This window comes from Dipodomys spectabilis, unplaced genomic scaffold (genome assembly GCF_019054845.1).
Source record: "Dipodomys spectabilis isolate Male_0828 unplaced genomic scaffold, ASM1905484v1 ptg000145l, whole genome shotgun sequence".
NCBI lineage: Eukaryota > Metazoa > Chordata > Mammalia > Rodentia > Heteromyidae > Dipodomys > Dipodomys spectabilis.
In genome coordinates, this window is record NW_024870822.1 from 21085850 (window position 1) to 21098166 (window position 12317).

The window sequence follows — 12317 nt, forward strand, 5'->3', positions numbered from 1 at the left end:
GCTGCCATGGAAAGGGTGTATGCTGGGCATACATAAGCTTATGGGACAACTTGGCATTGGACAGGGAACTGGGGAGACTGAACCACACCCTGCCGTAACCCCTAGCTTTGGAAGACTCCATCTCCCAGGTTCTCCTGGAAGAGGACAAGATTTGAGAAAAACCTGGGACAGGTTCAAAGGCTGGGCACAGACAATCATCAAACCAGCTGTTCCTTCCTTTAAGAATCTGGAATGGCAAATGCACTTTCTGACCACTTATTCTAAGCATGTGATGGACATGCTTAGAATAAGAATGACAGACAGGTCAGAATCTAGCTCTGCTGTTTTTAAGCTTGGTGGCCTGGGGTAATTTGCATGAACTTTCTGGGCATTGGATTCTTTAACTGAACAACAGGAACAACACCTGATTTGTTCATCTCCAGGAAATGTGAAAGTCAGATGAAATGTAAATGTGAAAGTTTTGCATGGGCCCTAAAGGGCTGCATGAGGGCTGATTTATTATTATAAGACCCCATACAAGCCTTGAATCAGAGGGAGAGAAAGAGGCTGTATCTGAGATAGGCACAGACATTCCCTGTTCCACAACACAGCAATTGCCCCAGCAGCATCTTCAAGGCCAGGCTTCCTAGCAATACTTTCCTTCTAATCCTGCCCAGAACTCAGGCAAAGAGCCACCTGGCATCTGCAAATGAAGCCTGGTTTATGCTTGTCCTTCACCATTCCACTCTCCATACTCTGTTACCATCCCTAGGCTCCTTGCACAGGCCTCATGGATGTCACATTTCATCTAACTTGCTCTAGCTACATTTTCCAAACCAAAGTCAAGATCTATGGGCTTGACAAAGGAATTCCATAGATTTGGAAATTTAGGTCTTTGAAAGTAGCTAGGAAGATAGGGAAATTGAATAATTTTGGGGCCCACATTTGACCAACTACTTTATGGAAGAGACTGGGTCTGTCTGCAGGATTATTTGCTGAGGGAAGAATCTAGGCTCCCTTAGGCTATGAGGATAGCTCTCTCACCTTAGGCTAGGAGGATGGCTAACTCCCACCTGCCCACCTCATTTAGAATTGAAGCTAAAGAGCCAGATGCTGTAGGAGAAAGAATTTATCTACTGTATAAGATGGTGTTATCACCAAGCCTAGACCTTTCTTGGAGTCCAAATCAAGTGTCCGGACTTTCCTTTCCTAAAACTCCACCTGTGAAGCATACAAACCAGCCCTTCCATCTCCCCAGGTAGCAGGCATTCACTCTCATATGCCATGAGGCCATAGTTGAGGGAGAGGGGGAAGAGGAGACAGGGAATACTTGTAAATCATAGCCTACCTTGCCTGCTGGTTATTGCTCTAACTTTGCTTAAATTTTCTCAAGCTATTGGCTTCTGAATCAGAAGCACAAAGTTCAAACAGCTAACTTGCCATCTATTAACTAGGCACTAGGCTAATTTAGTTAAAACTCGCCTCTCTTTTTTTTCAATGCCAATTTCAACATACTGTTTATATTGACGATGAAAAGAAACTGCCTTATCACAAGGCAGTGCTTAGCAATCCTGCCTTCTCCTCTGTTCCACAATCTCCAGGATCAAATCAGATCAATGTTCTCAGCCTCAGAAGTTTAACCACTTCATTTATCCTCTGTCTCTTAAAGTTCAGGCATTCTTGTCTTGGTCCCCATATCCTATCACCTGGCCCAAATTCCCACTATATTAAGACAACTTCAAAAAGCATTTGTGGTATGCTCAATACACCAGGGATAGTACCATAGGTAATCACCACAGTAGTACACTAATTGCCCTCCTCTTGCACCCATTTCACAGACTGGAAATGATGCAGCTGCAAAGCAGGCAAAAAATGCAACATTAGACTTGTATTTCCACCACCAAAAAAAAAAAAAAAAAGCAGTAGTGCATGATGGAAGATACAGGTGGAAACAATTTTTGTTCCTCTTGCTCTGTACCTTGGACAAGAACAACAGAACCCAGAGTTGGAAAAGGAGCTTAGAAAAAGCTCAGTCCAACTCTCTACCCACCATGAAGGGTCTATATTGTCCAGCATTTGCTTTCAGAGCTCATAGTTTGAAGGCAGTGAAATGGGATGGTTAAAGTTTCACGGTGCAGCCAAATCAGGCACGGCCACCAGTCCGGGTGGTGGCTCTTAATAATGTTGCTTTCCATTCTGGAGCCACAGACTGAACATAGTAACTGCCCACCTTAAAATGCCTGGCATATCATGTTTACGGGGGAGAGTTCAGTTAGTACCAGCAATGAACACTACTGTTGTCACACATAAATGAGTATTTACACTGAGCAATATCACATCACAGAACTTTCTACCTTCTTCTGTAAGACAGTATTCAAATCTAAAGAATATCATCTCTTTTCTTCTTCCTTCCAAAGTTTTCCCTTCTTCCAACATGGAACTCGTATCTATGTAAAGCTTCACACACTCCCTTCCTGCTCAAGGCTCCTGGTCATTTTGGCATCTAGACTACAGTAGGCTTTAGACACAACTAGTGCCTGGGAAGGAAGGACAGGGATGAAGGCTATGGAGCCAGAGTAGCTGTGCTGCAGGGACAGGCTCTAGGAACCTGCTATGCCCCAGGGCTGGGTCTCTGTTATGGCAAAGGAATCATTTAGGATTTATCAACAAAACCAATCTCCCCATCCAGGCCCATAGGGTGTATATAGCTTACCAGTTTTATGTATGTAAGGACACAGCTGCCTAACTTGGCCTCCAGAAATCAACTTCAGGCCCTTTTAAATATCCCTAGGTGGAGGATCTTGTACTTAACACTTTTTTCAGCCTTTGATATACAACACTGAAATCATGTAGAAAGTGTATTTTCAAGCATTACTAACCACTTCTAAAATATTCCTTGTTTTTTAGACTCTTCCTTCCTTTCACCCTCTGCTGTTTTTCTCTAAGCTTCTAGTAGAGCCAAAGGTACCAGAGGGACTGACTTGCTGGTTTCTTACCAATATAAACAACCACCAACTTGGGGAAATGTGGCCGTCTGGTGGGCATGGGACACAAAGCCAGCAGGGGGCGTGTACCCACCTATTATTCTTCCATTAGTTCCTTGGGCTACAAGAACAGTCCACTGCTCAGATATAAATAGATCAAGTCTTTTGTTCACAATCTCAGTATGGGGCGTCAGTTGATCTGGATTTGAATCCTATTTCCCATGTCCCCTGGCTGCTTAATATTGGGCAAACTACTTCACAAAGATTAAATAAGATAATTCATTAGTTCTAGCCTAGAGAAAAGGTTTAACTCCTACAGGTACAAATATTATTACTGCAGCAAGAGAACTTCAGCAATGGCAATAGTGAATATGCGGTGAGCCAAAGAATGAGTTTTGAGCAATGCTGGTAGTACTAAGTCAGACAGTCTTGTGCTGGGGAGGGGGGAAGCTAGGTTGTTAGCTCTCAGCTTTGTTGCTGCATAAGCATGTAGTCATGTCTTCCCTGCTCCTAACAGATGGTGTAAAGTAGATGAGGGCTCAAAGATGGCTAGAGCCACTAGCTTTAAGACTGCCATCTCAAGGGAAAAACTGGGAGAGAGTAAAGGAAGGGTGACATTGTCCATACTCATTACCTGATTTATGAAGTTGTAATCCTTCTGTAAATCGCCTTTGTAATAACAACAATAATAAAAAGGACACCTATCTCTCTCCAAGCCTCTTCTACAGAAGAGTGTATCATTACCTATTCCTGTGCTAAAGGTTAAAGAAATCACAGAAAAAACAATACTGCATGTGGCCCTTACTTTGTTACCCACACTCCCTGTATGCTCTTCAACTAAAAAGCTCTTATAACAACATGATTCCAATGAGTTGAAGCCATTATGAAGGGTAGAAATGCATGTATATATCTATATGTAGCAAAGATTTGGAGAACTGGTTACTTAATTGGCTATCTTATCAAATCAAATATGCCTTATGTGTATACAAATGTGCTAAAATGTACCAGCTGAGTATTGTAAATGGTTTTAACTTTCCTGTCAATGGAACAAAAATATAAAGTGCACGTCCAAGAAGTTATAAAAAGTCTCAGAGCCAAAGAAACCATGCACATGTTACAAATTTTTCAGCATACTCTTGGTCCTGAAGTGCCACTGTATGTTCCTTGTGAGGCACCAGTGTTTGCCCAGCAAAGAACCCATTAGAGGATCTGAGAGCCTAGTGCTTGAGACACTGTTAAATGCTCTAAATAATTTTGTTCATTTGCCTTCATTTCAATTAGCCAACTACTATTTTTTCCTCTAACACACACACAAAAAAAAAACCAATTTTCTCTCCCACAATTCCACTAAAATCAATTATACATACATACATATATACATACGTACATACATATATACATATGTACATACACATACACACTCACACACATCCTATATTCAGTTTTCCATGATTCATTTGTATACATCTAAATCCTTAGTGTTAAATTGCAAACAAATGTTCATATCTTTAGAATACTCGGGGCTGGGGCTGGGAAATTGGTTCAGTGGTATAGTGCTTGCCTTACATCCATGAGACCCTGGGTTCCATTCCTCAGCACCACATAAGCAGAAAAAAGCCGGAAGTGGCACTGTTGCTCAAAAGGTCGGGTGCTAGCCTTGAGCTGAAGAGTTGAGGGACAGCGCCAAGGCCCAGAGTTCAGCCCCCCATGACAAAGAGAGAGAGAAAGAGAGAGAGAGAGAGAGAGAGAGAGAGAGAGAGAGAATGCTTGGGGCTGGGAAGGTGGCTCAGTAGTAGAATGCTTGCCTCGCATGCATGAGGCCCTGGGTTCAATTCCTCAGCACCACATAAACAGAAAAGGCCAGAAGTGTTGCTGTGGCTCAAGTGGTAGAGTGCTAGACTTGAGCTAAAGAGCAGAAGGACAATGGTCAGGCCCAGAGTTCAAGCCCCACGACTGACCCAAAAACAAAACTGCAAGTAATATTAACAATTGAAACTGAGGCTATAGCAAAATAATTTAATAGTAATGCAGCTTTGGTTGGCAATATCTGATACTATTAATACAAGTTAATATCATCAAAGGTACATTTGACTTTATTATCAATACTTTCTGAAAGTATACTTTTTTTTTCCTAGGGATTGAACCCAGGCCCATGCTATAGTTTTTGCCCAGCAAGAACTCTACCACTGAGCTACTAAGCTACGTACTCAGCTCTGAAATTACACTTTTTGTGTGGGTGAGTCTTGGGGCTTGAATTAAGGGTCTGGGTACTGTCTCTGACCTTCTTTTGCTCAAGTCTAGTATCCTACCACTTGAGCCACAGCCCCATTTCTGTCTTTTTCAGTAGTCTTTTAATGGAGATAAAGAGTCTTACAGTCTTTCTTCCTGGGATGGCTTTGAACCATAATCCTCAGATCTCAGCCTCCTGAGTAGCTAGGATTATGCCCTGGGTACCTGGCTGAGATTACACATTTTTAATCTAAAGAGCAAATAGCTTTCAATTGCCACACTGGTACTTAGCATCCTTTAGCATATGTTGTACAATTAATATCAAGCCTATGGAATATGCATTCTTATCTTAACTAGCCTCAGACTGAAACTATCTTCCCCACCAGAACAAACTGCACCTGCACTAAACATGTACTGACATTTTCCCCTAAGTAACATAGCAGAACAAGTACTTCTGCAGCATTTACACAAATTTGGTATTGTAAGTAATTCAGAGATGATTTAAAGTATAGACGAATATGTCCATAGGTTGTATGCAAACACTAGGACATTTCATATAAGCGACCTAATCATCTGCAGATTTTGGCTTGCCTCATACACAATGATTTTAGATAGATAGATAGATAGACAGACAGACAGACAGACAAGACAGATAGGATAGATAGCTAGGATGGATGGATGGATAGAAAGACAGACAGAGACAGACAGACCAGATATTGTCTTTTTCAACACTTTATCTTCTCCACTGCTATATTTCTAATGCTGAAACACTGTTTGGCATATGGTAGGTGTTCAAATGGTCTCAATGGCACCCAGTTCCTCATTAATAGACATACCATCAATCAGTTTCTTCAGTGACCAAAGGTTGTTGACTCATACCAAAGGCTTTTGAAGTCACATACAGGGATTTTAAACTTTATTTAACTGTAAAAATTCAAATCCAGTTGAAGCCTTTCATTTAGCACATGTCCTTCTGGAAATATATGAAATATGTACCTTGCATTCTGCTCTGAGACTTGGTAAGGCCTGGCTCTACTAAAACAGTCTCTAGTTCCACTCATGGCCTTATACACATCAGGTTCGTCACCTCTGCAATGTGTTTCAGTATTATTCCACCATACCTAATCTTCCACTCCACAGTTTAATGGTTACCTCCACCGAGAAGTCTGCCCTCCAATACCTCACGGACTGCTTTCAGCATCCTTCCTCCATAGCAGTTGCCACACGTCACAATGATTCACACCTAATTATCTATCCCCTTCACTAGATGCTATAGTCTGCAAGGGTTGAGGCCGCCCGTCTGGGTAGCAGAGATCTCTCTTCCTTTACAGCCTTTCCTTTGCACAAGCAGTTGCACATAAATGTTTACACAATAGACTGAATAAATCAACTAGTCACTCAAAATGTTAAGCTTAACAAAAAACAGGAACAATAAAAAGAGGAAAAGGAGCATTCTGAGACCCGACAGGTCCACATTTTGGGAATATAGCAACAACTGGGGGGGGGGGGTCTCAATTAAAAACATCTTTTTTACTGTCCATGGTCTTTCTAACCAAGGATATAAAAATCATCTTGGGGTTTTTGCTTCCTAGTGCCTTGGAGCTCTGTTCCTAAAAATGGCCCCACGCAGAGATAGAAAGGCTGCTCACCCAGGAGATGCTCAGATTAGATGGGCAAATTCAAGAGACCTTCCAAACTGATGTAGTGTGCAGTAGAGACAAGAAGTACATAGAAGATAGGAGATTTGGACTCCTGACTCCTCTGCTTACCAGCTAAATACTCTAAGTAACTTAAATGTACCTGAGCCTCAGTTTCTTCCTCTGTAAAAGGAGAACAATAAAGCCTATCTTGTTAGGCATTATGAAGACATAATGCAAAAGTCAATAACAAAGTACTCTGCAAACAATAGGATGCTGTACAAACATGAGTTACAGGAAGCAGAAGGACAGCACCCAGCCTTCAACCAAAGGACCATGTGCCCTTTCCAGAAACAACAGGAAGCACAAGATGGTAAAAAGTAATCCTTCTGTTGTTATTTTAATGACCACAGGTATGGGTTTTAACCCACTAGTGATAATGTTCTTTCAAAGTTCCCAATCTCTGAAGAAGGGCAGTCCAGGCAGTCTATCCCTCTGATCTCAGCAACTTCACTGTATCTTCCCCAGGCCCCAACCTACTTTACACCTATTTGCCTTATTTCTTATTTCCTCCCTAGACTTGAAGCAGCTCTATGTTTTCTTCTTCCTCTTTCTCTTTCTTTTGGGTAGGGTGCCAGTTCTAGGTCTTGAGCTGAGGGCCTCATACTCTTACTTATGGCTTTTACTGAAAAGGCTGACATTCTAACAACTGAGTAGCATCTCCCCTTTTGTCTTTTTGCTAGTAAATTGGAGGTAAGAGCATGCCTGAGCTGGCTTCAAACCAGCTCTGAGATTATACTACTCTGTGTTAGGGAGGTAGGGGTGGGAAGGTGTCCTGGAATTCAGCGCCTAGCACAACCTGTCCCTGAGCTTTGGTCAAGGCTAGAGTTCTATAAGTTGATCAAATTTCACTTTCAGCTTTTTTAGTTGTTTTTTATTGGAGATAAAGTGGTCTATAAAACTGAGAGAGAGAAGCTGGGTGCTGGTGGCTCACGCCTGTAATCCTAGCTACTCAGGAGGTTGAGATCTGAGGATCGTGGTTCAAAGCCAGCCCGGGTAGGAGAGACCGTGAGACTCCTATCTCCAATAAACCACCAGAAAACCGGAAGTGGCGCTGTAGCTCAAGTGGTAGAGCGCTCGCCTTGAGCTGAAGAGCTGAGGGACAGCGCCCAGGCCCAGAGTTCAAGCCCCACGACCGACAAAAAAAAAAAAAAAAAAAACGAGAGAGAGAGAGAGAGAGAGAGAGAGAGAGAGAGAGAGAGAGAGAGCCAGGTGCTGGTGGTTCACCCTGTAATCCTAGCCACTCAGGAGGCCGAGATCTGAGGATCGTGGTTCAAAGTCAGCCCAGGCAGGAAAGTCTGTGAGACTCTCATCTCCAATAAACAACCAGAAAACTCAAAGTGGCACTGTGGCTCAAGGATAAGTGCCTAGGCCCAGAGTTTAAGCCCCATGACTGGGGAACAAAACAAAACAAAAAGCAGAGTATGAGGGAAGATGTGACATTGTCCAAAAAGAAATGTATTCTTTACCTGACTTATATAATTGTAACCCCTATGTACACCACCTTTATAATAACATAAAAAAATTTAAAAAATAAAGATAGAATAAAAGAAAGGGAGAGAGGGGGGGGGGGGAAGGAGAGGGGAGAGGAGGGGAGGAGAGGGGAGGGGAGGGGAGGGGAGGGAGAAGGAAAGTCTTACAGATTTTCTTTAGACCTCAGCCTTCTGAGTAGCTAGGATCACAGGTGTGAGCCACTGGCACTCAGCACAGCTCTTTTTTTCTACCAGCTATTAAGAGTTCATAATTCTTACATGCGCATGTCAGTGACCACCACATAGTTTCCTGTCTCTACTCCTATGATGGCTGATTGAGTTCTGCCAAAGGCATCTTCCTACTACCCACTCACAGGGGCTTTCTCCACAAGTGGAGCACACTTCTTCACTATGGAGGTGTCTTGCAATGCATACTATCTTGGTTATTTACAACAGACTTCAAGCATGTCCATGATACTTTCTCCTGATAACAGGGTAACAGCAAAGCTGGTGACACACAATGAGCCTCAGATTTACATGCTTTGGGTAGCTTCTGAAATGGGAAGAGTACAGAGATAGGAGTATGGAAAGGAGCTGGTGAGGATCCCAAAGACTAACTCATGATTCCTTCAATTTCTGCCTGGGGCTCACCCACACACAGATGCAGCACTCACACTTGCAGCCAAAGAGTGGGTGTGAAGAAAGGGTACAGGCTCATGGGGTGGGAAAGAAAGGAGGATCGCATATGTATGGGCAATGATGAGACGATGGGTACAAGATGGGTAGGGAAGAAGGGAAAGAAGTAAATGACAAATAAGAGTCCAGATGCCAGTGTTACTGGTATTTATGATATTACCATGCGTTGCATTCTATGTTCAGCTGTCCAAGTACCACTTCATTATTTCTCCCAAAAAAGATAACTTGCTATTTTGAAAAAAACTAAAACAACAACAACAAAAACAACAAATCCAGACTTGGAAAAGCAGTATAGAATAATAGTTGTTTGGGCTTTGGAGATTAAAAGACTGGAATTTCAATCTTTTTTTTTTGAAAGGGGGCAGTTTATTAAGACTTTTGAACTGAGGACCTTATGTTGATAGTTAGGGGGCTATACTGCTTAAGCTATGTGCCTAAGCCATTTTTGTGTTGGTTATTTTCAAGATAGGTCTTGATTTCCAATCAGGCCAAATGGACTTTGACCCTCCTATTTGTGCTTTCCATATCTCTAGGATGACAAGCATAAGCTACCACATCCAGCCACTGTGCTTTCCTGTAGCTGGGATGACAAGTGTGTTCCACAACATCCAGCCTTTGGTTGAGGTGGAGTCTGGAAGTCTGCAGAATTTTATTTGCCTTGGTTGGCCTGTAATTTTGACGCCCAGGCAGCTAGTATTACAAGCTTAAGCCACCATGCTGGGCTTGAGTTTTAATCTTTAATCCATCAGATATTAACTATGTGGCTTTTGGAAAGTCACTTAAACACTTACTTCATCTATCAGATAGTACCTACCCCTATAGGGTTTCTGTGAGGATAAAATGTGATGAGAGGGGCTGGGAAGGTGGCTCAGTGGTAGAATGCTTGCCTCCCATGCATGAGGCCCTGGATTTGATTCCTCAGTACCTCATAAGCAGAAAGAGCCAGAGTGGTCTGTGGCTCAAGTTGTAGAGCACTAGCCTTGAGCTGAAGAGCTGAGGAACAGCACCCAGGTCCAGAGTTCAGGCCCCACAACAGACCAAAAACATAAATAAATAAAGTGATGAGATATCTCAATACCTTTGCACAATACCATTCCTCATGGCAAGGCTCAATAAATGACACCTATGGTTAAATTTTATTTGATACAGAGCCTACAAAGGGTCTTCCATCTAGGTCTGAACATCAATAAACATGTAGGTCTAAGGTTTGACATACATCAAAAAGGAAAGGGTAAGGGGATGCTTGGCTATTCCAAGTTTGTTTTCACACAGGTTACCTGTCAGGAATGAGGGAAAAGGATGAAAGACAGAAGAGCAAGAAGGTGAAAGAGGATGGGAAGCAAATCCTGAGTCAAGACACACCTATCTTGATACACTCACCGAATCTGGGTCTCGCTGCTGTTCGAGAAAAGCTGAAAATTCCACCAGGCGAAGCTTGGTTGTGCCAATGGAACGGCCCTGCCAGGCAGGGACTGAGGGAGCTGGGGCTGATGCAGGCTCAAACCCTGAAAAACCAATCATCACCTTTAGAGTTGTCCATTTGTCTCCCAACAGAACTCAGGCCAGTAATGGGTTAGGGCTCTAAAAAGGGATGACCTAGAAGGAAAAGTCAAGATCCCTTTTCCACTACCTTCCAGGGGTGGAATCAGACAGGCAGGGTTAACATTCGGGTCAAGGATCCCAGAGAGAGGGACCAGCTGAACAAGTAAAATGTATAAGCTCCTAGTGAAGCCAACTTGAACTAAGGCTAAAACTGTGGTAAGAGGACAGCTAATCCTGGACAAAGGAGTACAGACTAAGAATGGCTAAGGATTTTGAGGGAATGTCTCCAAAAACGTTTTGTGAGACCTAGGCATGCCCTGCAATGCTTTCTTAAAATGGTACAGAATATTCCCTTAGGATGCCCCATAATATTGGAACAGAGGGCAACATGTAATTCAGTTTGGGTAAATCTGGTGAACAATGGTTCTTATGCAGTACCTTGAGCAGTTTACTCGAGAGTCTGGTGGGAGGGAAATAGGAGAATTTGCCTGACTAGGCATTTTCTACTCTGGACTTCCAGGTAAGCTGTCCTTTACAGAAAGGATACACAGAATTGAAATCTCTAAAAGGGTGAGTAAAACCATTAATTTGTTGCTAAGACTTGAATTGCTCAATTCAGCCTGCATATGAGAAGTAGGAAACCGCAACAACTTCCCCTTCTGAGTATGACCACTGTCTTAAGTGAAAGTGATTAGGCTTCCTATTCCTTTACAAACCCATCTGAAGACTCAGGAGGTGAGTGAAGGGACTCTGGACCTCGCAGGGACCTGGGCCCCACATGAGCTCCAAGCTAGGTCCTTTCCCTCAGGAAGGAATGGGAGAAGGGCAGTTATTATTCTATATGACAGAAGAAATGTACAGTTGTGGCAAAGATAAGCATCATCCCATTCTGGAAACCAGTTGGGATAGGGGGAAGGGGAGGCTACTCAGTCCCAAGAGGAGAACCAGGAAGACTCACCTGGAATGGGGGCTGTAACCGCTGGCTGAATAGGGTAGGCCTGCTGCACAAAGGGCTTGACACTGGAGACAAATGGGTGAGAAGTATTTATACAGCTCAGCCTCTCTCTAAGGTAACTCACCCCCCTTGTCCTGTATGGTTCCCTGCCTACAGGGGACAGTACATCCCTGGCAAGGCCTTGGCAACACAGAGGTGGCTGCTCTCTCCATTAGTGAGGCCAGCAGGCTGCCTTGGATCCACAAGGCCTCATGACAGTTCAATGGGACTGGACATACTGTGACAGCTGCCTCTGTCCCCACAGAGAAGAAGGTCAGCAATTATCATGTCCAGGCAAGGTTTGGGACATGCTTCAGACTCTCCTTTTCTGGGTCAAACACTTCAACTTCTGCTTTATCCTCAAAATGTCTTGAACTCCACTGTACTAAGCTTATTTGCTCCAAGGCATCTGTAGGATTTTCCATCAGCCACTCATAGCCCAGAGAGTCCAAATAGAAAAGTCTATAGAACCACTTCTTCTGCCTTCTCAGGCAAGGAAGAACCCAAGCTCTGCCCTGTTTCCTGTTCCCAGCTGGATGACTACTACTATTGAAAGTGGGAACAAGGTGCTTACACATCACACCTGGATCGGAGATGTCTGTCCCTTTGCAACTCCCAGAGTTTAGAGGAAGATGGGGGAAGCTTATATCTTTATTTCTCTACTAGTCCATGAGACAAACAGACACAGGGAAAACTTGCCCCAGTATGGGATTTGACCAAGCCT

General features: G+C 43.2%; 1 protein-coding gene across 6 annotated transcripts in view; it reads right to left on the bottom strand.

Moving 5' to 3' along the window:
- Tead1 (TEA domain transcription factor 1) overlaps positions 1 to 12317 on the bottom strand; it is a 261132-nt gene that overhangs the window by 43967 nt on the left and 204848 nt on the right. For all 6 annotated transcript variants that reach the window (XM_042691380.1, XM_042691379.1, XM_042691378.1 and 3 more), the window contains 2 exons: positions 11558 to 11619; positions 10438 to 10562 (listed from right to left, as the gene is read on the bottom strand). In XM_042691380.1, the coding sequence (XP_042547314.1) occupies positions 10438 to 10562; positions 11558 to 11619 (187 nt within the window). The remainder of the gene's footprint in view (positions 1 to 10437; positions 10563 to 11557; positions 11620 to 12317) is intronic.